The sequence below is a fragment of the Lactuca serriola genome, chromosome 9 (genome assembly GCF_051521515.1).
Source record: "Lactuca serriola cultivar US96UC23 chromosome 9, Lser_US96UC23_V15, whole genome shotgun sequence".
Taxonomy (NCBI): Eukaryota; Viridiplantae; Streptophyta; class Magnoliopsida; order Asterales; family Asteraceae; genus Lactuca; species Lactuca serriola.
Genome location: NC_136416.1, coordinates 110,235,344 through 110,260,233, shown reverse-complemented (window position 1 = coordinate 110,260,233; position 24,890 = coordinate 110,235,344). Strand labels below are relative to the sequence as shown.

The 24,890-nt window shown below is 38.2% G+C and overlaps 1 protein-coding gene across 1 annotated transcript; it reads left to right on the top strand.

The window, feature by feature from the left end:
* Positions 1-12,540: 12,540 nt before the first annotated feature.
* LOC145077184 (F-box protein At2g27310-like) lies at positions 12,541-13,628 on the top strand. The gene has a single exon (XM_079022944.1). The coding sequence runs from the start codon at positions 12,582-12,584 to the stop codon at positions 13,611-13,613; it is 1,032 nt and encodes a 343-aa protein (XP_078879070.1). The 5' UTR covers positions 12,541-12,581; the 3' UTR covers positions 13,614-13,628.
* The last annotated feature ends 11,262 nt before the right edge of the window (positions 13,629-24,890 follow it).

Genomic DNA, 24,890 nt, shown 5'->3' with positions numbered 1-24,890 from the left:
TTCTGATGGCCCGTTCGATTGCAGTGAAAGCAAACTGAAAATCCCTTGGGGCAGTCCCTCGCCATTTGCCCCTCCTTTCCATATTTGTAGCAAATCCCCGATCGGCAAGACCCCCCATGGCTCTTGCCGCACTTGCTACAAGTACGGCCCTTCTGGCCTCCAACTCTCGAATCAGCAGGCTTAGCCTGCTTTGTGGCCGGTTGCGACTGTACCGGTCTCCTATCTCTCCCCTAATGCTCTCCCTCCTCCCTGGTCTGAATCTCCAACTCAATCTCCCTCCTCTTGGCATTGGTCTGCAACTCAGCCAATGTCGATAAGATGAGTTCGCCACAAACTCTCGAATGTCTCTCCTCAAGATGCGTAAATACCAACTCACACGTGCCTGCTCAGTGGACACGTGCTTAGGGCAGAATAGCACCCTTTCATGAAACATCCTCGTAATCTCTGTCTTCTGCTTGAGAGATAGAAACTCTTGTGCCAAATGTTCCCTCTCCACCTGGGGAACATACTCATCTCGGAACAACTTGGTGAACCTCTCCCAAGTCATGAACACATGATCTGTAGGGGTAAAATCAGTCGTCACAAACTTCCACCAGTCCTTCGCTCCCAAGCAAAGCTGGTTTAGCGCGAACCGGACTCTCAGATGCTCTGTACATGAACACATATAAAAACACCCCTCAATGTCGTAGATCCATCTCATGGCAGCAATCGGATCCTACATCGCATCAAACTCTGGTGGCTTCGTGTTGCTGAACTCACAAAACAACAATGAGTCACCTCCCTGTGGTCTGGTTGCAACTATGGTTGCGCTGGCTGCAGCAACGACAACTTCTGTAACAGCAGCGTATCACTCATCGAATGTCTCAATCAACATGGTCTTAATAGACCCAAACATCTCTGGTATGGCCTATCAGACAGCTAGGACCTCCTCCTCATGAATGATCCTGTGGATCACCTCGTCATTGGTACCAATGTACACGAGTTGTTGCGGGTAATCACCATAGTGTCTCTAAAACCCAAACACAAAATCATCAGAGACTAGCTCAATACACATAGTCACTCGATTACCCACCCGTACATGCTCCTTAGCATCCTAAGATTCTTACTTAGGTCGTATACAAGTCTGGTGTTTTCAGCAGTACAGGCCTAATACTACCTTCCACACCAACCTGTAGTCGTCTCAAGTCCTCCTCCTAGGATCCTAATTCACAGTACTCTATCCCTCATGGATCTCAACTGCCCTCTCGGTAGATTCCTAAATGCTTATCTAGATATCTCTCCTAGATTACTCAAAACTCTCTCTAAAGATCCTGCTATGTTTCTCCCTACTTAGTACACATATAGAGCAAATAGCAGATAAAATCAATCAATAACATACCATAGGCTAAGGCATCATGAATCATGCAACTCTAGCTCTAATTTCTGAAGTACCTAGCCTATTCTCTAGCATATAGTTCTAATATCTCATAAAGATCTCATAATATAAACAAATAATGGTATTTTAGGAAATCACCGTTCTGGCTCTAGTTGATTATACACACTGCTCCGTCTCGTTTTCTCTTTAAAACTCTTACTCGTTTTAGAAAAATCATTTCTCTTTATAAAATTTTACAAATTCCTTAGTTTGAGTCAAGAATTACCAGAGAGTACATTTGTAAGGTCCAAATAAGGATCTTTACCAATAATCAAACAACAAGCAATAACAGAATAAGAATAAGATGAAAAGAAACTGAGCTTGCACACGTTTATATTCAATAAATCGTCAGGAACAACTCGGAATACGGCCGTGAACTGCTAGGCATCAACAACAACAAAATACCTACTCCTCCATTATTTATACTAGACTGGACTACCACCTGAGTTTGCAACTGTAAACAGAGTTTACAACCGTAAACGTGTTTACGGCCATAAACCCTGTTTACAGTCATGAACACACAAAAAAGCCAAAATGCGATAAACAGCTCATAAACAGTATTACAGACTCATGCCCAACAAAATACACTGAAAGCCTAGACCAAACCATTAACTGGACTCTTCAATCTCCCCCTTGGTTTGGTGCTAGCTTGGATTCAGCTCTTGGCGACCACCAGCACATCACCCCTTCCCATCACTCCATTCCACATTCTCTTTTCTATAATTGTAGCCACCATCGAAGTGTATTCTTTTGGAGCGGGCTCAAAGAGATCTTTAGCCACCACAATCTGATGAGCCACAAGACAATGTACGTCCTGCTCGCCAAATTAAAGCAAATCCCTTTTGTCATACAAACGGATGCAATCTTCCTTAAGCTTGATGACAGCAACATCTGAGGATTCATCATACACCCAATATAGCATGGATGCGAGAGAACCGTTTGAGTAATTTTGAAGAACAAGAATGTGCTTAACTTGAGCAGTAGCAGGCCACATCACTGACCGAAGTGGCTGACTGGTTTTGAGATCAATGACCTTTTTGTGGACTTTGACAAAAGATTCTGCAGTCTTCATTGACGGGAATCCCTTGGCTACTTGATCTTCTAAAATAGATTTGAACAGAATCGCCCTGGGATTGCCTGATGGATTTGAGATGGGAGCTTTGGACAGCTCAATAAGATCAATCTTGGTAAACAAATGAAAGTCATGAGCATCTTTGTATAGTTCTTTATTACCGCTCTTTCTTCTAACCAAAAACATGTTCATGGCGTCATGGAATCCCCACGAGATGATTCCTGACCTATCACTATAGAGGTCTCTGAAATGATGCACACCCATATCCGTAATGGTGATCTGTTGTTTATCCCATGGAGCCTTATGATTAACGCTCCTTTTGAATAACATTTGACCTCTGTCAGCAGACTTGTCCAATTTGGCGCGTTTTAGTGCTGCTGCACTTGGATCTTGAGTCGGTTCCTTTTCAAAACGGTTCACAACAGTGGTGGTTCTGGTAGGTCAAGGAACAATGAGAGCATCTTGATTGGGAAGATAAATCTGTGGCTCGTCAACAGATGACTTGAATTCATCGCCAAGATTATCTTCCAGCTTTTTCTTCAACTCGTAGTAGCTGGCAGTCAACAAGCCAAAATGTGTCTGAAGGTCAGTAATCTAGTTTGTCTTCAGAACATTATCTTCATTAAGATCGGCCACTTGAGTACTAAGCTTTTTGTTTTCAGATTGAAGGTCTGCGACCTTGATATCCAGCTCAATATTTCTCTGACAAAGATCAACATTCTTCTAATTCAGAGCGTCGATCTGTTTCTGGAGTCCAAGAAGTGAGGGAATCTCTTCCCCTGAGCTGTCACCCCCTATAAAAATTCCTTTGCCGCGTAGGGGTGGCGTAGAGAATTGTTCTTCTACTAGGAGCCTTGCTAGCTAACCGAGGCAGGATCATCCTCTGGCCTGGGAGGAGAGAAACCCGTTGGGGATGAAGAACCACCAGCTTCATAAAAGGTACTAGGACCTTCACTGACTGGTTCAGCTGAGACTATGACAGGTGTGATTGTTGGTGGAGTTGTAACACTTTGAGTTGCCAGTCTAATTATGAGTCTGCGTCTTTTACTCAGAGGAGGAGAGGCTTGTGTAGCGATATGATCACTTTCCACTAGCTCAGATGAAGGTAAGGCAACATCAGGGGGAGGAATCCCTGATACTATCACCATAGGAATTGCTATTTCCACCAATGGATTGGTAAGAGGAGGTGCGGCTTCAAGAACATCTTCTTCTTCCCTTGTCTCTGTTGCCGGATGAGCAACTTCGTCGACATTATCAAGCAGCTTGTCGGGGTTTTCTCCGATCATAAAATCTTCATTACTACCGAAGTTCAAGGGAATTTCATCCTTATCGAATCCTGTGAGATCGAGATCTTCGTACAACTCAATCTCAGCCCCCAACCCCTCATTGTAATTCCCTTGAACAAGCTATAATCTGTGTTCCTCAGCGACTTGGGCATTTGCAGCTGGAGTTTCGTCGTCATCATTATCTGAAACTATGATGACATCTTCAGAAACAACCCTTTCAGAGGAGGTGGGCTCAGATAAAGCTTTATCAGATATTCCATGAGACTCGGAAGATTCATCAAGCTCAGTAAATTTCCCGAACTTCCTTAAAGGATGTAATCCTTGAAAAATGACCTTGCCCTTCCGATTTTGTTTAATAAGACCAACAGTGTGAGGACCCAAGGATTTTATATCCAGATTGTCACCATCCTTGACCATCTTTGGGAATTGATTGTCAATGAACACTTGAACAAACCTTGGATATAGCAAAAAGGCATCTCTGGTTCCTCGGGTCATGGCATTTATGTTCACCAGGAGCTCATCAAGAATATACTTTGAGAAGTTGAATTTTATACCAGCAGCCAAAGAGACAATCGCCCCTGTGTTCCTGAGAAAAATTTCATCAGCTCCTAATCTCCTGCCTGAGATGCAACTCACGAACACATGTGCCAAGAATCGCCAGTAAGGAAGCAAGAGCTTTTTCAATGTGTGAGGAAAGGTACCCTCATATCCTATTTTCCCAAGAACCCGTTGTACGTCATCAATTCTAATTTCAGTGGGAAAATTGGATTCATCATTGATCAGCAGAGTATCTCTGATGTACTGCTCCGTAATCTTGATCTTGCACCCTTTAACCACAGCTTCAATTGACATTTCTCCATTAACTTTTGACATCTTAGCCATCTGCCAGAACTCCCGGACAATGTTCTGATAAATGATGTGATTCACTGTGATGGCACAAGACAAGCAGCACTCTCTCAGTCTATAGATCATTGATTTGAATTCAGCATGAGCGACCGGAGCATCATCCAAGACAATCGCCAGGTTGTGCATGTCTGCAAACCTAAGATTCGCCATTGATCTGCACTAAACAGGACAAGTAATAAAACAAAGCATTTAACAATTTAAAACTTTAAGTTTTCTTAATTAAATAATTTTATTTTGGCCTTTAAAAAAATCATTTGAGTACAAAAGATTAGAGTTTACGGTCAAACTTAGTCAAACAGAGTTTACGGTCAAAGTTGGTCATCTGACCGTAAATAGAGTTTACGGTCAAAAGGCCAAATCGAGTTTACGGTCGTAATGCCAAATCGAGTTTACGATCGTAAGGCCAAACCAACTTCACGGTTCTTGAATATCCCCAAACCGTAAACCCCTCAAGAACAGTAAACGCCGACGAACTTTTAAACTCAGATTACTCCTTCAGTTTTGGTCGGATCGATAAACAGAAAGCATATTCCCAGTCGGTTTTGGCGTACCTTCGTAGTGAACTAGTTGATTTCGCAAATAAAAACTCTAAAAAATTTCCGAGGAGAGAGTAGAGGGAGGAGGCTTGCGGCTGAAAAAGGGAGAAGTGGGAGAGGAAAGGGTTTACAGCAGTAAACTCTTCCTTTTATACTCCCTTAACTTTTACCTGTCTCTCACACAGTTAAAATCTCAGTCCTAATCCCGATTAGAATTTTAAAAATAAAACCTTTTGAGGATACTAAAAATAAAAATAAAAATAAAATCAACATAAAACTAAAAATAAACTAATTTCTAAAAAAATTAAGAATTAAAATATTTAAAAAATTAAATTTTTAACAATTATAAAAATAAAAATAAAAAATAAAAATAAACTTAAAAACAAAAAAAAAAAAGAAAAAGAAAGAAATTTAAAATTTGAATAAGCATAGACAAAATTTATCTCAACGTTACTGATAAACTCTTGTGACACTGGGATCAAAGTTGTTAGGCAGCCTTAATCCACTTGTCGGTACCGTTCATCTTCACGTCTTTGTCTGGTCGATCGTTGGTATTGTGGTCCACTTAAACACGAAAAATTGTGACAGATTTAGGAACACTATTAGTGATAGGACAGATTGATCTTAAGTTACTATATAAAAATTCCTAACGACCATTTATCTGACGACGACCAAGGATATTGTTGTCCACCTAAATTGAGAAGCGAGATCTACAGACAATCTTGAATTGTTCAATTTTAGATGTACTAGAACGTGTTTCCCGCTTCCAGATATACCCCAATAATCAAGAACTTCTGAGATACTCCTTACTTTAGGTGAGCAGACTATTATTCATAGAGAGGATTGATTCAGATTATTATTAATTATAGTTATTAGACGGATTGAGAAGTAGAAGGTTGCATATGATGTGCCAGGTCGGATTGTTAATTACACAAAGGAGACAACATATGACTAACAGATAAGAAGAATTTCATAGATATAATATGCAGAGAAATAGATTTGCATATGTTGCAGTCCAGGTCAGATCTCTTCCAATCACGTAGAGGAGGCAACATATGACTCACAATAAGAAAGAAAGAAAATAATTTTCTACAGACCTAATTTATCGGAATTTGTCACACCCCCAAACCAGAACGGCAGAATCGTTCGAGGGCGGATGACTTCATGTAGTATCAAAACAGCTGAATACATAGTAAAGAAAGTAACACAACCATCATATATATAATTTGAAAGTTCACATTGTAGCAAAGTACTTGTTTCAAAAGAAATTACAATATGATGTCAAAATGAAATTAAACTAACGCCGCAACGTCCCTTCTTCAAAAGTTGTAGTTTACCTGTATTACTGAATCCCTGATAAATACAAGTGGTTTTGAAAGAGTAGGTCAGCATTTAAGCAGGTGAGTTCATAAGTATTTAGTGACAATGTTTGTATGAAATAGAATGCAAATGGTTTGTACATGTTTAAATGTTCCTAGAAAATCCCATATTTTCTACTATAGTAGATGGTAGTTTAATTGTTCCAAAACTGTAATGAAATAGTGCTTTTCATGCCTAAAATAGTAGGTTTATGGATAAATCGTTAAGGCATTTGAAAAACCCCGTAAATCAATGTGCTTTTAATACTCCACGCGAGTCTTATAACAATACTATTTGACCAGGATGCTTATAACAACGTTCTTCAGGCGTTGGAAAGTTATGACGTTTGTCACCCCAGGCCTGCCGGCCTAGCTGTAGCTAACAGCTTAGGTTCGGGATTGTCAATCCCGTATAGATCTATACACAAGTATCACGCTCCCCCTACAAGGGATTATGGTATATAATACATGACTTAAAATGAATACTCGAAAGTACGTGAAATGTCTCACAAAACTTAGTATAAAACAGATTTACGTATGAAAATGTCCATTTGTTCTTGTGTATGAAAATATCTCTTTGATATAATGTTTCTAGTATGTAAATGTTCATGATTTTCTCATAAACTATACCTATTATAGTTTTTTAAAGTGTGTGTTTCGTTCGTATAGTAAATCCTAGTGTAATGTTTACTTGTTATGTAAAGTATAACATGTAAAGTGACATAAATGATCACATATACTTAAAGTATAAATAAAGTGTTTGATTCGTGTATATATATATATATATATATATATATATATATAACATGTTTTATTTCCAAAAGACAAGATGTTATCGAGAATATATATTGCATACGAAAGTTTCCATGTAGTAGTTATGAATCACATATGATTTATTTGATAAAAAGAGTATATAGTGAAACTTTATGTTACATACGATAATAACCATGTGTTTACTTGTTTCCCCCCCCCCCTAAAAGTGTATAAAAAGCATTGATAAAACATTTGAAAGTGTAGTTTATAAGGGTATGAACTCACTTGATTGATGGGAGAAAGCGAGATGATAATCGAGCAGAACTTCGACTTGGAAGAGTTGATTTTCTCGAAATTCTTCAGAATCTCGGGAGTCTCGGGACTATAGAACCTTCCTTCGGAACTTGAGTGTGAAAACCGGGGCTTCGGGGGCTTAACCGCAGAGTTTCGGCACGAGAGATAGAAGAATGGAGCACCTAAACCCGACACCCCAAGAGTTCTATTTACAGGGGTAGATTTTGAGTGCCACGTCATGGCAAAGGATGGCCATGTCGTGGGGAGCAATCTTATCCTATTATGTTGACAAGACGCCATCAGTCATGCTGCCATGTCGCGGCCAACTATGCCACGTCGTGGCAAGCCTGACAGCCTCAGATTTCGGGTCTCGAACTTGTAAAATCTGTAACTTTCACGTACGAGCTCCTTTTTCGACGTTTTTTTATATAAACTCATAGGTGAGAATATACTCTACAACTCTTGTTTATACTTTGTCGGCTAATTTTGATTTTATTTTTAATTATTTATTTTTAACAGGTCGGACCTTGAAAAGTTCGTTTAAATTCCATAACTCCTTCATCTGATGACCATATTCGTCGGACTTTTTACCGTTGCACTACTTTGGTTGAGACCTTCGATTCTTATTTAGGTTGTTTCGGTCAAAAGTCTCTCGATCTCTATTTCGAGTTTTTAGCTGTCTACTGTTACATCCGGATCTTGGAAAAATCATTACTTCCTCATACGAAGTCAGATTTGGACGTTCTTTTTATGTACGCTCACGGTTTAATGATATCTACAACTTTTATTTAGATACTTAAAGCTAAAAACTATTGTATTGAAACTTCGCATTTTTCGTTAATCGGCGTTGTCGGTTTTTTCGGAAATCTTAGAATGGTCATAACTTCTTTGTTAGAACTCGGATTTTTGTGTTCTTAGTATTTCTGTAAACCTTGACACAATATCTAGCATAGTAGGTAACCCAATAGAGACTTTTGTACATTTTATTTTCAAAGTTAATTTCATAAATTCAAAAGTGGTTACAATACTTGATTTTTTAGGTTATTACATAGAGTCGAAATATCGGGTTGTCACAGAATTCCTCAGTCGCCCTATCAATACCAGAATTAAGGACATAATCCGTACATCGAGGAAAAGTTAAACCACAGTTCTAGATACAGGTTCTTTAGTGTGAATGATGGATTCTCATGTATATCTCCCTGCTCAACCTATCCGAGCGTTGTATTGTCAGGCTAAATGGTTCTAACTAGGGCAACATTTGTCAAGTCTATAAATTTCCTAAGTTCAACTCTGCCTAGTCATGTCCATTTAGAATCTTTCGTGCCTACCAACGCATCAAACCCAGAGCATAGACCCTTCAACTTTGGGTACGTTACGTAGATTTCGACTGCCTGTTATCACTTGATAATATCACTTCCCAGTCCATTATCAACAAGCAAAACTTTATGCAACAATTTTTTTTTGATTTTTCTGAATTTTTAATGTTTTTGGATTTTTGTTTGTTTTCTAAAAAAATAAAACAGAATGTTTTTGGATTTTTTTTTTTTTAATTTTTTTTAAAATTTTTTTGTTTGGTTTTGATTATTTCTCCCCCTAAATTTGTGCATGGGAGAGAATGAAATGACTAAAATGCTCAAATTTAAGCTAACCTAATTAAAAAAAGTAATCCTCAAAACGAATCATTTTCAAAAATTTCACAAGCACATCAAATCAAGCTTTGTTAAACTACTTAGTGAACAGATCTGCCACATTATTGGCAGTGGGAACCTGTTCTAGCTGGATGAGCGAACGTTCATAACAATCTCTGATAAAGTGAATTTTGATGTCAATGTGCTTGATTTTGGAATGTTGGACCGGATTTTTGGCAATTTGGATCGCAGTCTCATTATCACAAAATATAGGGGTTTCTTGAAAATTCAAACCGTAGTCCAACAGCTGATGTTGGATCCATATCACTTGAGAACAACAGGCAGACGCAGCAACATACTCTGTTTCTGTTGTTGAGGTTGAGACGGTATGCTGCTTCTTGCATTGCCATGAGACCAGTCTATCTCCCAGAAATTGGCATCCTCCTGAAGTCGATTTTCTATCAAGCTCGCACCTACCATAATTGCTGTCTGCAAAAGCATAAAATCAAATTCTGGATTTTTCGGATAACAAAGACCCAGTTGTGGGCAACCTTTGAGGTACCGAAAAATCCGTTTAACAACAATTAAATGAAAAAGTTTAGGATTAGCCTGATAGCGAGCGCATTGACAAACCGCAAACATTACGTCTGGGCGACTAGCAGTAAGATACATGAGTGATACGATCATTGATCGATAGTACGTCTGATCTACGGATTCACCTTCAAGATCAGGAGCCAATAAAGGTCTCTCCGCCATGGGTGTAAGGGCAGGTTTCACATCTCGGAACCCGAACTTCTCCAGCACGTCATCCACATAATGTCCAAATAAGGATCTTTACCAGCAATCAAACAACAAACAATAACAGAATAAGAACAAGATGAAAAGAAACCGAGCTTGCACACGTTTATATTCAATAAATCGTCAGGTACAACTCGGAATACGGCCGTGAACTGCTAGGCATCAAAACAACAAAAGACCTACTCCTCCACTATTTATACTAGACTGGACTGCGACCTAAGTTTGCGACCGTAAACAGAGTTTACGGCCGTAAACGTGTTTATAGCCGTAAACCCTGTTTACGGTCGTGAACACACAAAAAAGCCAAAATGCGATAAGCAGCTCATAAACAGTATTACAGACTCATGCCTAACAAAATACACTGAAAGCCTAGACCAAACCATTAACTGGACTCTTCAACATCTGAATCCTTCAAACCTAGGCTTTGATACCAACTTGTAACACTCTAAATTTTCAAACAAAATTTTTATTTTTAAATCACATAATCAGTATCACATTTTCTCAAAATCACAATGTATCAAATGTCAAAAGACGATTTAACAGAACAACTAGTAATATGCCAGAACACTCGACATAGTCTCAAACATGTGTGTACAATCAAGTCGGCGCCTTCCTGCGATCCTGATAAGTGCTTGAAACACATAATACACGACACGGTAAACACGAAGCTTAGTGAGTTCCCCAAAATAGCACATACACAAATACATAAGCCTCTCATGGCTATAACTCGGCATGGACCCTCCGGTCTCAAGTGTCTCGGTGAGGACCCTCTGGTCTCAAGGCTCGGTATGGACCCTCCGGTCTTACAGCTCGGGTTGGACCCTCCAGTCCTATATCTTAGTGGAGTCCATTCGGTCTCACAACTCGGTTTGGACCCTCCGGTCTTAACTCAGTAAAGTACAGAATAATATAGCATATATCACAAAGACAAAATGCATAATATCACATAACTCGGTATAAGCACATAGGACCCTCCGGTCGATAACTAAAATAAGACCCTTCGGTCACACGGTATTACCGCTCAGGTAAGTATAGTGAAAAGACTCACCTTGGAAGTAAACAAGTAGATCTAGCACCCCACGAGCAGTCTAGACTTTGCCTACATAATATAATTATCTCTAATACGCAAATTGTAGTAACCACTTGAGATGCTAAGCTAACTCCTCCACTAAATCTCAAAAATGATGAAAAGAACATTTTACCCCTCCATGGTTTATAAAGTCCTCAGTTGACCAAAACCCTAAAAGTCAACGAAAGTCAACGCTCAACTCAACAGTCCATGTTGACTAAACTCGTCGACTGCATTTATGCAACTCGTCGAGTTCCCTCGTTTTCTCAGAAGCATTGGGAAAATCCAACTCAACTTGTCGAGTTGTCTCATCAACTCGGCGAGTTGTAGCGCGTTCAGTCTCTCGGGGCCAAACCCTAGCTAACTCGTCGAATGGTCCCACTGGCTTTAAAAAACTATTTTCTCGTTATTCAACTCATCACTCTTGTTGTCAGTACAAACACACCTAATCACCACGAAAAAATTAGTTTCACTATGTTGACCCACTACGAAGTCTTCATATTGGGTGACCCAAAGAAGACCAAATCTTGTACGTGTGGATCAATTAAAAACACGAACAAAGTTATGTATTCTTCCTAGAGCTCAAGTCAAGGACTTGATCCTCCTTCAATGCACAAACACTATGTTTTTGTATGAATCAATTGAAAACACGAACAAGTTGGACCAAAGAGGAGGCGGGTAGGAGGTTTGATGATTGCCTTAATTCTATGGTAACGGATTACTTTCAAATATTTCCGTTGACGTATAGAAATCCAAAATACATATAAAGAGATAATTTGGATGACATTAACGTTCTAGACATCAAAATGACAACAAAATCGAAAGGTTAGAGTGGGCCAAAATGAAACTAATTATCTACATCGCATATGTGCGGGCTTTCTAAATGATAGGGATCTTACATAAAATTTTATTTTAAAATAAATAAACAAGTCTAATAACTAAATTAAACAAAGTATAATGCTTAAAATTAAACACTTACGGAAGTTCAATCGCTAACACCTTGATAAAGTTGTAAGCCTAGTATCACCAATGACTAAAATAAAAAATAAACAAGTTCATCGATCAATTATAACTTACATAAAATATAACGTCTCAAATAAAATACTAAGAAAATACGATAACTAAAAATGACAAAAACCGTAAAAATTATTACATTTTTACGCAAATAATTTACTCATCCATCGCTATTAATAATATCATCGATTGGTTACTCATCTATAGCTATCATATCATAGATTGATAATTATTTTTTATTTTTTTTATTTTTTTTATTTTTTTTAAACGGCAAGTGATAATTAATTAATCATATGTTTTAAACAAAAAGAAACTTTAGAAAATTTAATAGTCAACAATATTATATATTTTATAACAATAAGTTAATAGATTATTAATTTATCCATTGCAGGAAGTTTCACACCTCAACCATATATATACAAACAACATCACCAAAATACCAAAACATTACCTATGTTTACCATGGCATCTGCTTCTTCTCCAACATCTTTCACCGATCTCCACCCACACATCATCCAGACCCAAATCCTACCAAGACTCGACGGTCAATCTCTCTCCTCCACCGCATCAACCTCATCTTATCTACGAGCCCTCTGCGCCGATGAGATTCTCTGGTCTGATATCTGCAACTCCACTTGGCCGTCAATAACCCACCCACGTATTGACCACCTCATCGCCACCTTCCCCGCCGGTCACCGCTCGTTCTTCCAAGACTCTTTTCTGCCTCCAATCACCGAAGTCAAACACCCTCTCCGCCACCATCGCTGGTCTAGCTCCCAACCAGGATCTACCTTACGTCATCATCCTTTGCCATCTGAGCTTATTTCAGCCGTCGATATACGCTACCATGACGACATGATTTACTCCAGAGTCGAATTCACTGACACCACAACCGATTTCCGGTCATCGGCGTTAAAGATTGTACTGGAGGACGATCCGGGCGTCACCGGGATGCATCGATCTATTGACTTGAAAGTCGACGAGCTCGTACACGCTGACGACGCAGCAATATCACACCTAAAAGAATCTGTAACGTTAAACTGGATCCTAATAGACCCGACCCGGAAACGAGCAGTAAACCTATCCAGTATCAAACCGGTTCTTGCATGGATAACGACGGACATTCATATCAGATACGCTGTCGTTTTGCCAGGGTTTGACTTGAATGAGTTGGTGGAATGTCGGATAGAGGTGACGTTAGCCGTGGGTAAAGGAAGTGTGTCTTTGAAGGTGCGGGAGGTGACACTCCATGTACAAGACGTGGGTTGTAATTATGTCACTGGGAAGGAGTTTTTGGTAATTACAAGAAGGGCATTTTTGGGAATAAATGATTATAAGGAGGTGGAGGTTGGGGTTGGGGTTGGGGTTGACTTCTACCAAAATGACTTGGTAAAAAAAGAAGAAATGATGAAGAGCTATTTCGACTATAATTATATTATGCCTACCTTTTTATTGTGCCTTTGTTTTTTTGGTATTTTATTATAACATAATATTTATGTATATTTGTCTAGTGTGATATGATTTAGTATAGGGTTTTATAAAGATATTATTGATCAAATATTTAACATAAGTTTTATAGAAAACAACATAATTAAAACATTAAATGGAATAACGATTTTGACGGGTCATAAAGTAAGCGAGAATATAACATCTGCTTGCATAAACATATTTACAAATTTAGAGATATCAATAAAGTGGGGCTGTTCAAGTGGAATTAAAATCGTGTAATTTATGTTTGAACTGTAACCTAATCCGAACTCCAGTTCGGGTATTCAGGTTATGAGTTAGGTTGGGTATTTATAAATATTATATAGATGTTAGATCAAATATAAAATTTTGTTGTTTATTTATAACATATATAAAATTCCATTTAAAAAAATTGATATTGGCATGGTGAAAGATGGTGCATTTCAAATGGGTGATGAAACAAAGGAAAACCCTGGTACATTTACCTTGAACTCAGTTTCAATACATGTTTTATTTGATTCGGGTGTAATGTTTTCCTTTGTATCTTCATTGCTTGCTACCTAACTAAGGGGTTGTTTGGCAGTATCTGAACTTTTAAGCTCTGAATTTTTAAGAAGTCTGAATTTCGAAGACGGTCTGAATTTTTAATATGTTGTTTGGTTGGAACCTCTGAATTGCTATGCTGAATTACAAAAATGACCATTTTACCCTTTCTATTATTTTTTGTTGAATTCAATGTTTATGTTTACAAAAATGACCATTTTTTCTTATATTTAACACCATACAAAATCCCAATTAAACACAAATCCAAAATACAACATAAATTCTTTCAAACCCATTAAAACATACAAATATCTTGGTGTGATCAACAAATCTATTAGAAAAAAAATATCAGGAAAAACAACAACAACAAATGTTCAAGCTAAACAAATACATTCATACTTTTTCTCCAGCATTACAACAAATGTCCCAGCAGAATGTTGGACAAAAATACCCCTCCATTGTTTTTCTTGATCATGTTCTTCTTTCAATTGATCAATAATTTCCAACCCCTAAATCGACCTATAATAGCAAATCAAGACTAGAGGGGCAACATGGGGGACAACTTTGCTGTTAAAATCACTACCAAAAATAAACATGATCCAACACATCAAATGCACAACTGATAGCATAATAATTTCAGTTTTTTATGTTCAAGTTTGAGGGCAAAGAAGGAAGAAATAGAAGAAGAAACAGTGTGCTATCAATTTCAGTTTTTTATGTTCAAGTATGAGGGCAAAGAAGGAAGAAATAAAAGAAGAAACAATGAATTCGAGGGAAAGAATGAAGAAACAGAAGAAGAAACCGAAGAATACCTTTTTGTTGGCTGTTGCGGTCGGCGGAAGAACGACACGTAGATGGAGGCGGCGGAGGAAGGCGACGTTATAGCGTCGTCGGGGATTAGGGTGGGCGGCGTCTGGCGTCATCCGATGCTGAGGAGAAATACGCGAAGCAAGCAGACGCAAGGGAAGAAAAGAAGAGGGGTCGATTGTTTAGGGAAAATAGGGAATCCTTAAACGCGCGTCTCTTTTTTTTGTTTTCAGACATGGTTTATTCTCTGAAAAAATAAGAGATATTATTAATTTTAAGAGGCGAAAAATAATATACAAACAAACGGTCTGAATCTGAAAGTTTAAGACATTGCCTCTTTATTATGAAATTAAGAGGTAAACAAACAGCCCCTAACTATTGTTCTAACCCCGCTGAATGAGATTATTGTTGTTGTATTAGCCTATGGAAATCGTGTTATTATCAAAGAACATTTTAGAGAGTGTTAGTTGGAAATCACCACCAAATAGTTTAAAGTAATTAGTTGGTATGGGTTGGATGGCTACAAACAACGCTCAAATACTTTATAATAAAAAGCTTGTCTTGATTGAAGCGACATATGCATCTCAAATTATTGTATTATGGGGAATTCATTTGGTTTTCATAGCTAAGTCGTGAAATGATATTCATAGAGGCAATACAATGTACGTTGCTTACGTTTCATAGTCGGAACTAAAGAAACAAGTTATAGGTGATGTGGAAGTAGTAAAAGAATATCCAGATGTGTTTCCAAGATTATCTCCTAACCAATGCATCAAATTTATTATTGATTTACCGTACGGAGCTAATCCCTTCACACGTGCTCTTTACAGATTAGCACCGTCAGAGATGGAAGAATTAATGGCTCAGTTACAAGAGTTATTAGAAAACAGTTTTATTCGACCCAAATTGTCGGTGTTGGGTGCGTCTATTTTTTTCTTGAAAAGACAATTTGATGCGTATGCATATCGACTACCAATAGATAAATCAGTTTTAGATACAAAATCGATATCCTTTACCGTTGATCGACAATTTATTCGACCAAATGCAAGGAGAATCTTTCTTTTCTAAAATCACTCTAAGACCAGGATACCACCAACTTAAGGTGCGAGAATGTAATGTTTTGAAGACAACTCTTTGTACCCCTTACAAACACCATAAAGTTTTAGTGATCTCATTTGTTTTGACGGATGCTCCCCAGCTTACATTGATTTAATGAACCGAGTATGTTGTTCGTTTATGGATAAATCAGTCATTGTTTTATGTAACGCTCGTATTTTTTACTAAGCATTTCGCCGAAAATTTTGTATTTATGATAGTTGATAAAGTAAATTTTCTAGTGAATAAATGCATAATAATTCTTCAATCATGATATGTGATTATACAGGTTAAATAAACATTTAAAAATAAAACATTATTTAAGATAAGTAATTTTGATGAAGTTATACTTGTCATGATTTCGAACCCTTGAGTATTAATGAGTTATGATTTATCAAAGTTTTGCTTTTGAAACAGTACATCAGTATGTGTCATGAAACACAAAGAGAAATAGATTACTTGTTAGCCAAAATGTGTCATCCTCATTTTTACGGCCAGAAAATACCGATTTTGTTTATACTTTATTTAAAAATCAGAGTAACGTTTTAAAGAAAAGTGTTGCAGAATTTGTTCTCAAAAGAAAATATGATATAGATTTATCAAAGCATTTCCAAATAAATGTATTTCATTAAAAACCTCAAGATGTCATGTTCGATATAGATCAAAAGCATAAACAGTACAATATAAGTCTTACAACATTCATTAATATCTACAAGCCTATAATCCGTAATCCCTCATCTAAACATCACATCATTGCTCGTATGCCACTACCTGCAATACAAGAAACTGAGTGAGTCAGGTTTGGAAGCCTGGTGAGCACATAATGTTTTCAACCCACAAAAATAAGTTTATTCATTTCATCAGCCAACAATAACCCGATTACCCATTCTCGTTATCCTCACTTTACGTCCCTAAACACATATAACCAGGGACCTAGCCTAAGGATCATCATCGGGATGGGCACTACTGCTTAGGGGATTCCTCAACAATAAATGTCCTAAAGACAACCATGAGGGGGATGGAGTACACCGGTGAACACATCGTTCACAAACACCTACAAGTTGCGAGCTTGCTAGCGTTCCACTGAACTATCTAGAAAAGTCTGTAGTCGTCATCCATACTACGCTAGATGACTGGAAACATCGTCAACATTGAGGCCTCTCATCATTTTATTTTATCGCACACAACTATTACATTTATCCATGTTTTACCCAACACATTTTGTAGATATAAAATACATATACAGTTTAAATCATTTAAAACATGTATAAAATCTTTCATCCAACATAGACAACAAGTATTTAGAGAATATGCACACATAGCATGTAATTTATATAAAAAACTTCATATATATATATATATATATATATATATATATATATATATATATATATATATATATATGTGTGTGTGTGTGTGTGTGTGTGTGTAAGATGAAATTAACTATGCACTCACTTGTTATAGTGACGACTCGAAATTCGAGCAACGCTTCGCTTCTTAACAATATGATTTCCTTCGACAAAACCTAGTATTATTACCACTGGATTTTAGTCTAATATTTATTGCGGCTAATTATTAGTCTAGATTCGTCATTAACTCAGAGTCTACTTTATGATCTATCAAGTAAGGAACAATCAGGTAGGATCATATCGGAGCTAGGGTCTGTTTGGTATACGAAGTATACTGTTTGGAAATCTTACTTTAAACACCTCACTAAATCATAGCCTAGACATCATTCGTGTAAGTAGATCAATCAGTATAACGACTTAAAATCACTGATAAATCTTATTTATATTTTCATAATAATGATATTATATTTAAATATAAGCTATATTTAATGTATAGTAGATGTATCTCATTTACAACGGGTTTTACTAAACCAAGGCTCCGGGTGGAGCAGAGCATCTGAGTGGAAAAACTATTTTTCTTGGAGCCGTCGGGCACTCCGGAGCATTCTTATAGCGCTAGGGGAGTACCCTAGGCTTGGGGGGGGGGGGGGGTTAGGGGAGTTATAGAGAGTATAGAGATATGAAAGAATGGGAGAGGTGTGAGAAATGAAGGGGGTTCACACCTCTATTTATAGGTTGAGAAACAACCCAACTCATAAAGTCAGTGCACCTACTCGATGACTACATGCCACATATCACCATCTGGTGGCTAGCTGTGGGGAGGAAGCTACAGCCAGGATTGTGCCACGTAACCCAAAGTCGTACAGCTCATTCCTGAATTCGAAAAATCATAACTCTCGCATACGAGCTCTATTTTTGACGTTCTTTATATCCACGTGTAGGTGGGACCGTAGTCTACAACTTTCATTTAGACTCCGTTGGCTAATTTTGAATTTATTTTTAAAGTTATTTTAACAGGCCGGGACAGGAAAAGTCCGTTAAAACTTCATAACTTCTTCATCCGACCCCTGGACCAGACGGCGGAAACGTCCGGAGGCGGGTGACTTCATTGTGTAGTATCATAACAATTGAATATAAATGAAACAGAGCAATCCAAACATCATACATTGAGATAACAAACTTACATTGTTTACATATTTTATGTGTTCTTCAAATTACATAAAAGAAACATAAGCAGAAAAATACAAGCTATAGCTAAAAGTCTTGCATCCGCGTCCCATGTTACCTGCTTACTAGATCCCTGAGAATACAAGTCGTTTTGAAAAGCGTCAACTATAAACTTGGTGAGTTCATAAGCATTTTTGTGTATAAAATTCTTTACACTTGTTTAGAATCGTTCTTGTTGTATTTTCAGAAAATCCGATATTTTCTATGAAATCATTTGAAGTCTTGCATTGGAAATCATGAATATGTGTGTGCATGACATTACTTTTGTTCATTCTTATAAGGAGTGATTTTGAAAAGTAGTGTGATTTGTAAAAGCGAGTTGTGTCCAAGAATAGTTCTTTTGGATAGTAACAATCAATCGTTTCAAGAAAAATAGCTTATTTTCAAAAACGAAATATGGTTGAAAATCTTGTTCCTCTTATTGAGTAAATTTGAGTGTGTGCTTTCTAGTTTATCGTTATCGAAATCGTAAAAAAAAACGCTTTCTCCAGAAAATCCTATATTTTCTGTTATAAAATAATCATAAGTTCTAGTTTCCAACTAAGTCTATGATTGGGTTAGTTTATTGTTATTAAAATCGTTTACAAAAGTTTTCCATAGAGTCCTATGACTCTATACTTGTAGGAGAAAGAATCAACATGGCTATTGTGGACATTGTACGCGATGAAGAAGGACAGTCAACACAACAAATGAGGACCATCACCTACCACGTGTAGGACGATCAACACAATGTGCCAAAGTTTATTTATGAGGTTTTCCTTACATAAATTTGTAGTTAATATAACATATTCTAGTGAGTCGTTATAACCATAATAATCTGACGAAGTGCCTGTTTTGGTGTTTCTTAGGCGCCCTTGGTTTGGATAAGACATTTGTCACCCTAGACTGGTTTGTCTAGCTGTAGCGAACAACGAAGGTGCGGGGGTTCAACCCCGTATAGATCTATACACAAATTCCCGCTCTCCCTCCAGGAGACTCTGGCTATAACTCCTTACAGGACTTAGACGTAAACTAATATTTTTATATTTAGGTACTTTTGAGATTTGTCTGGCTAGAATATTAACAACCTTTTGAGCAATCGTTAGAGATCCATTATTTGTTAGATAAATAATGAAATTCGTACTTGTTGAATAAGAATATCGTTCTCGTTCCATATCGTTGATTGTGCTCGTTAACTAGGTGCTCGTGTTCGTTCCTTTTCGTTTATTGAAAAATAAGTCACTTTAGTCAAGAGAAAAAGTGTCAAGTTATAATTTGTATAAATTTATAACTGCTGCTTTATGACACGCATTTTCTGTTTTATGACACATAGGACATTACTTATGTTCTTAGAGGTTTTATGACAGCAGTTTATGACATGCAAATATTTCTGTCATAAAGGCTCTATTTTTGTATTTTCTTGATGCAAACTTTTATATTGAATATTTATTAAATACCCCCTGACAGTTTGCAAAATAGTCACAAAGTTCCCATTTTCGAAAATCACTAGAATAAGTGTCAACTTATCAAGGTTCCTTTTTATAAGTTTTATTTCTAGACATGAAAGCATAGGTAAAGGGTTTAAGTTGGACACATCCAATAGTTGGGAAGCTCTTTTATAACAAAGTATCATCTGTTCTATATGGAATTGGGAATTCTTACGTTCGTGAAAATATTACTAAAATATTAATTTAATAATATTTCACACACACATACAATCATACGTATATAAACAATTATTCAAGTATTTAGGCAAGATTTGACTTGTACTCTCCCCCAAAAACATTAAAATATTGAAAAGGTGGGGTATGAAGCTCACCTTGGTTTGTTTGTTGGGTGATTCGAAGAGTGATGAGGAAGTTTCCAAGCTGCAAACTTGAATGATTTTTAAATCTTTGGAGTATTCTAATAATAATTTTCATGTGTAAATATGATGAAATCTTAGAATAATGTGAAGAATAATTGTTTTAAAGAGGATAGAAGACTCACCCAAGAATTCTGGGAATTTCTCTTAAAGAGATGAGCTTGAAGCTTGAAGGAGCTGAGTGCACTCTTAGAAGTTTGCTAGAGGTGAAAAATGAGAAGTGGGGAAAAGGAAGAAGAGGAGTTCACGTATTCTAAGTGGAGGGATAAGAGTAATATGACACTTGCTTTGAGGACCGGTGTACAATGCTTGGTTATCCATGGATATTTTGTGTTTAACTGAGATTTGTATGGGAAATGAGGAATTTCATCAAGTCACAAAGTCAATCCCTTTGTTCTTTTCTTGATTTAGGATAAGCTTTTCCTAAATCCCAAACATTTATTTTTATGAAAAATATGCTTAAAATAATTAATTTTAGCATACAATAAGGGTTTTAGGGGTCTTAGTTAAGAAAAACACGAGTTTGGGGGGATTCCCGACCTCAAAATATCTTAAAATGATAAAAAGGTCCGGAATAGTCCAAAATTCAGAGCTAAAAGGTAAATTCCGGAGCTATTATGCGAATTCCGAAGTCCTTATAAAATTTCCGGCGTAAAAATGCAAGGTCCGGAGAAAGGAGCATTTTCTGAAGCAAACAACACTTTTCTGGAGTCATCAGGCGGAGTTCCGAAGGCGTTGGGCAAGTCAGGGCGAAGCCAGTTGTCCGAACCAAGGTGCGAAGAGGCTAGTAATTCCAAAGCGGTCACGATGTCTTCCGGATCCAAACGTTCCGGAGCCAAGGAGCCCTGAGGTGCGAGGTTGTCCGGAGACAGGAGTTCCGAGATTGAGAGATGGTCTGGATGAGAGGCTTCCGTGGTGAAATTCCTCTTGGCTCCTTAGAAGACATTCTGGACTAAGAGGTTCCGGGGCCAAGAGGGCTCCGGACCAAGAGGGTTCCGGACCAAGAGGTTCCGGACTAAAAGGGTCATTTTTGGGGTTTCGTCTTCCGGTTTTGAGATGTTTCAACTAAGGAAGGTATTTACGGAGATTTGAGAGAGATTTGAGATACGTGGAGAGATTTGGGAGAGATTTCACATACTTGGAGAGATTTGGGAGAGATTCACTATTCTTGGAGAGATTTCGCATAGTTAGGGAGATTTTGGAGAGATTCACTATTCTTGGAGAGATTTCAGAGAGATTCACTATTCTTGGAGAGATTTGGGAGAGATTCACTATTCTTGAGAGATTTGGGAGATATTCACTATTCTTGGAGAGATTTCGCGTACTTAGAGAGATTTAGGAGAGATTCACTATACTTGGAGAGATTTGCATTCTAACACTTTATGGCTCCTTAGAAACTCATATAAACACTTAGGAGTGTTAACACAATCTCACAATAGTCCTTACTTACCCGAGGGCGGAATTTCCTAGCCAAAAGTGCTAGTTGTGACATCATCCCCCCGTTAGAGGGAATTTCGTCCCAAATTTCTTTCGAAAAGTAGGGTCATGAATGCGAAAATGGGTGAGGGTACTTTTGGTTTATTTGGTCCTTACGTTCCCAAGTGAATACCGGTTCACGCCTAGCGTTCTCTCGAACCTTCACAATAGGGATGTGGCTTGTTTTGTGTTCTTAACTTTCCTGTTCATTGTCTTGATAGGCTGATCAATGATTAGGAGGTTTTAGTTCACCTTAGTCTTGTCTAGTGAGACTAGGAGGGTTGTCCGATAAACGCTTTCTAGGTTTGATACATGGACTGCAGGGTGTGCGTTACTAAACTCGGAGGGTAGTTGGAGTTTGTAGGCTACCAACCGAACTATGCGAGGGTCTCGAAGGGTCTGGTGCATTGGGAGTTTAGTTCACTTTTCCCTTTTGATTCGAGTTACTCTTCCCCGAGGGGAGTTCTTAAATTAATACCCCGATTCCCTACTTGGGACTTCAAGGTTTTAAGATGTTATCAACATAGCTCTTTCGTCGGCGTTACTATAGTTGGGGTCGTGTTCGGGTTTGAACTATCTTTTTCGTTGTTTATCGAATAAACGCAGGTTTAGTGAGTGTGCTATTGGGCGTTTGTCATCTTGCCAGCTGGGTATCTCCCATCTCCGCTTAATAGAGGATGATCTGCACCTTTGGCCACACAGGGCCTTGAGGGGTGCAACTCCTATGCTAGAGTGCTAGTTGTTGTCATATGAATACTCGATTAGAAGCAAGTGTTGATTCAACTTTGTCGACGTCCACTACACATGCTTCTCTTCGGGGTGTGGGTTCGTGTTTACCTTGACCTCAACAGGTGGAATTTCTAGAGTTTTGGTGGTCTAATACTCATGAGCGCTGAGCACATTGAAGGTGAAATGTCCAAAATTAGCTCCTTATGTTAATCGAAGACTATGAGTTATCGGGCCCTTTCTTGGTGAGGCCTTTTGAATGGTATTCTAGGGATCGGGATCCTAGTATCCTAGAAGTAGAGTTTTCTGGGCGTTAGGAGTTGGTACTACGGTCACCAAGGTTGTGTTTGTGAGTAGTGTAGTTAACCTTGTGAGTCTTAGATTATATTGGGAGTTTTCTTCCTATAGTTTTCCCGAGCTAATGGTAGGACAGCCTCTGCCAGTCCTCGTTGTTGGTTGAACATGTCTCCGATTCGGGGGTAGGTAGTATCAATCCTTGAGGATGGGTCTGTTTGGTTTATTCGTGGACGGTGGTGCCTATGGCAATTTCGTCTTTCTCCCCTTTAGGGTTAGACAGGTGCTTCCTGTGTTTAGGGACTAGGTCTGATGTTTCCTTTACATAATTTGCCGATCTTATGATCATACACCATTTGTTCTTGTGACCGTGCTAAGTGGTGTTGGGTGTTTGGTCATCAAGCCAAAACCTAGTCCTAACAAGTTGTTGGCTTTTCATCAGCCCTTGCGCGCTAACCTTTTCCCTTAATAGTAAGGGGCTCGCTCGCTCCCTTTCATCCGATAGAGAGTTTGAATTCAGTGATTTATGAGCATAAATGTACTCTCGGGCGCCTTTGATTAAAGAATGTTCTCCACCTTTTTCCTCCACTTAGTAGGGTTAAGGTGTTTCCAGGAGTCGAGGTGATTCTATTTTCGCTTAACACTTGGTTGAGGTTTCCAAGAGGTTTTGGGAATCTCTGGAGGAATGTTGGAAGCTTTTTGGATTCCTTTTTATGCCCTTTGCTCCTTGATTTTTAATCTTTGTTAGGGCTAAGGAAGGGCGTGGTATTCCTTACGCCAGAACTTAGGCGTCTGGTTGATAGGGATTTCTTCGTTACAGACTGAACAAGTTTTGTTATTCGATTTCACAAGACAAAAGTCTATTTGTAGAACTTGAGGTTGTAAGGTGAGAATCAAGCCTATCCGTGTCAACTGATGATGTCGGACTCCTTGTTGTTACATCGATTTGAGGAGTATTGGTTGTTAGGAATGACAGGTTGTTTTATGTTCAAGCTTCTATCATTACTAGTTTTGTTTTGGTTGTTACCATTGGGTCTATCTCGTTTCTACTTGTTAGGAGTTTTGGTGTTCGTGTTCTTATCGTTTCTAGTTTCGTTTTCATTGTTACCATTGGGTTTATCTCGTTTCTACTTGTTAGGTGTTCTAGTGTTCATGGTCTTATCGTTGCTAGTTTCGTTTTCGATGTTACCATTGGGTCTATATCGTTTCTGCTTGTTAGGTGTTCTAGAGTTCATGTTCTTATCATTGCTAGTTTCGTTTTTGTTGTTACCATTGGGTCTATCTCGTTTATGCTTGTTAGGTGTTCTAGTGTTCGTGTTCTTATCGTTTCTAGTTTCGTTTTTGTTGTTACTATTGGGTCTATCTCGTTTCTACTTGTTAGGTGTTCTTGGCGACACGAGGGTGCTGTTATATGGTAATGGAATTTGTAATCTGAATTCTGCTAGGTCCTTCCACTATAGATGGATGTGACCTAACTGCACATACTTAGGATTGTAAAAGGTAGTTGACTGTGGGGTTCTGTCCCAATCAACATTCAGACCAGGGACAGGAAATGTTGCGGGATTGTACGCACTTAGTTTATGAAATCCTAACTATATACGATACCATCATTCATATGGAACCATCATGGTTCATTCATAAGGAGTCGCTAGCTTCTCCATGATTTACGGATTTGCTCGAATGGGGAAGTATTTTTTTATTATGTTTTCAATTTTCAAGACATTTCCGTGAAAATTCGTCATATAAAGTTTATCGTTCGAAACGTGCCGAAAATCCCGGAAGGGTTTCTTGTCGTCTCTTCCTGTCTAGTTATCAACTCCCTCGTCGGTCATCTCTGTTGGACAATTTCTCTTGAAATGTCTTGTTGCACCGCACTGGTGACAAACTTGACCTACTTCTGGGTTGGGAATTGGGGTGACGCATGGGGCCGGGGAC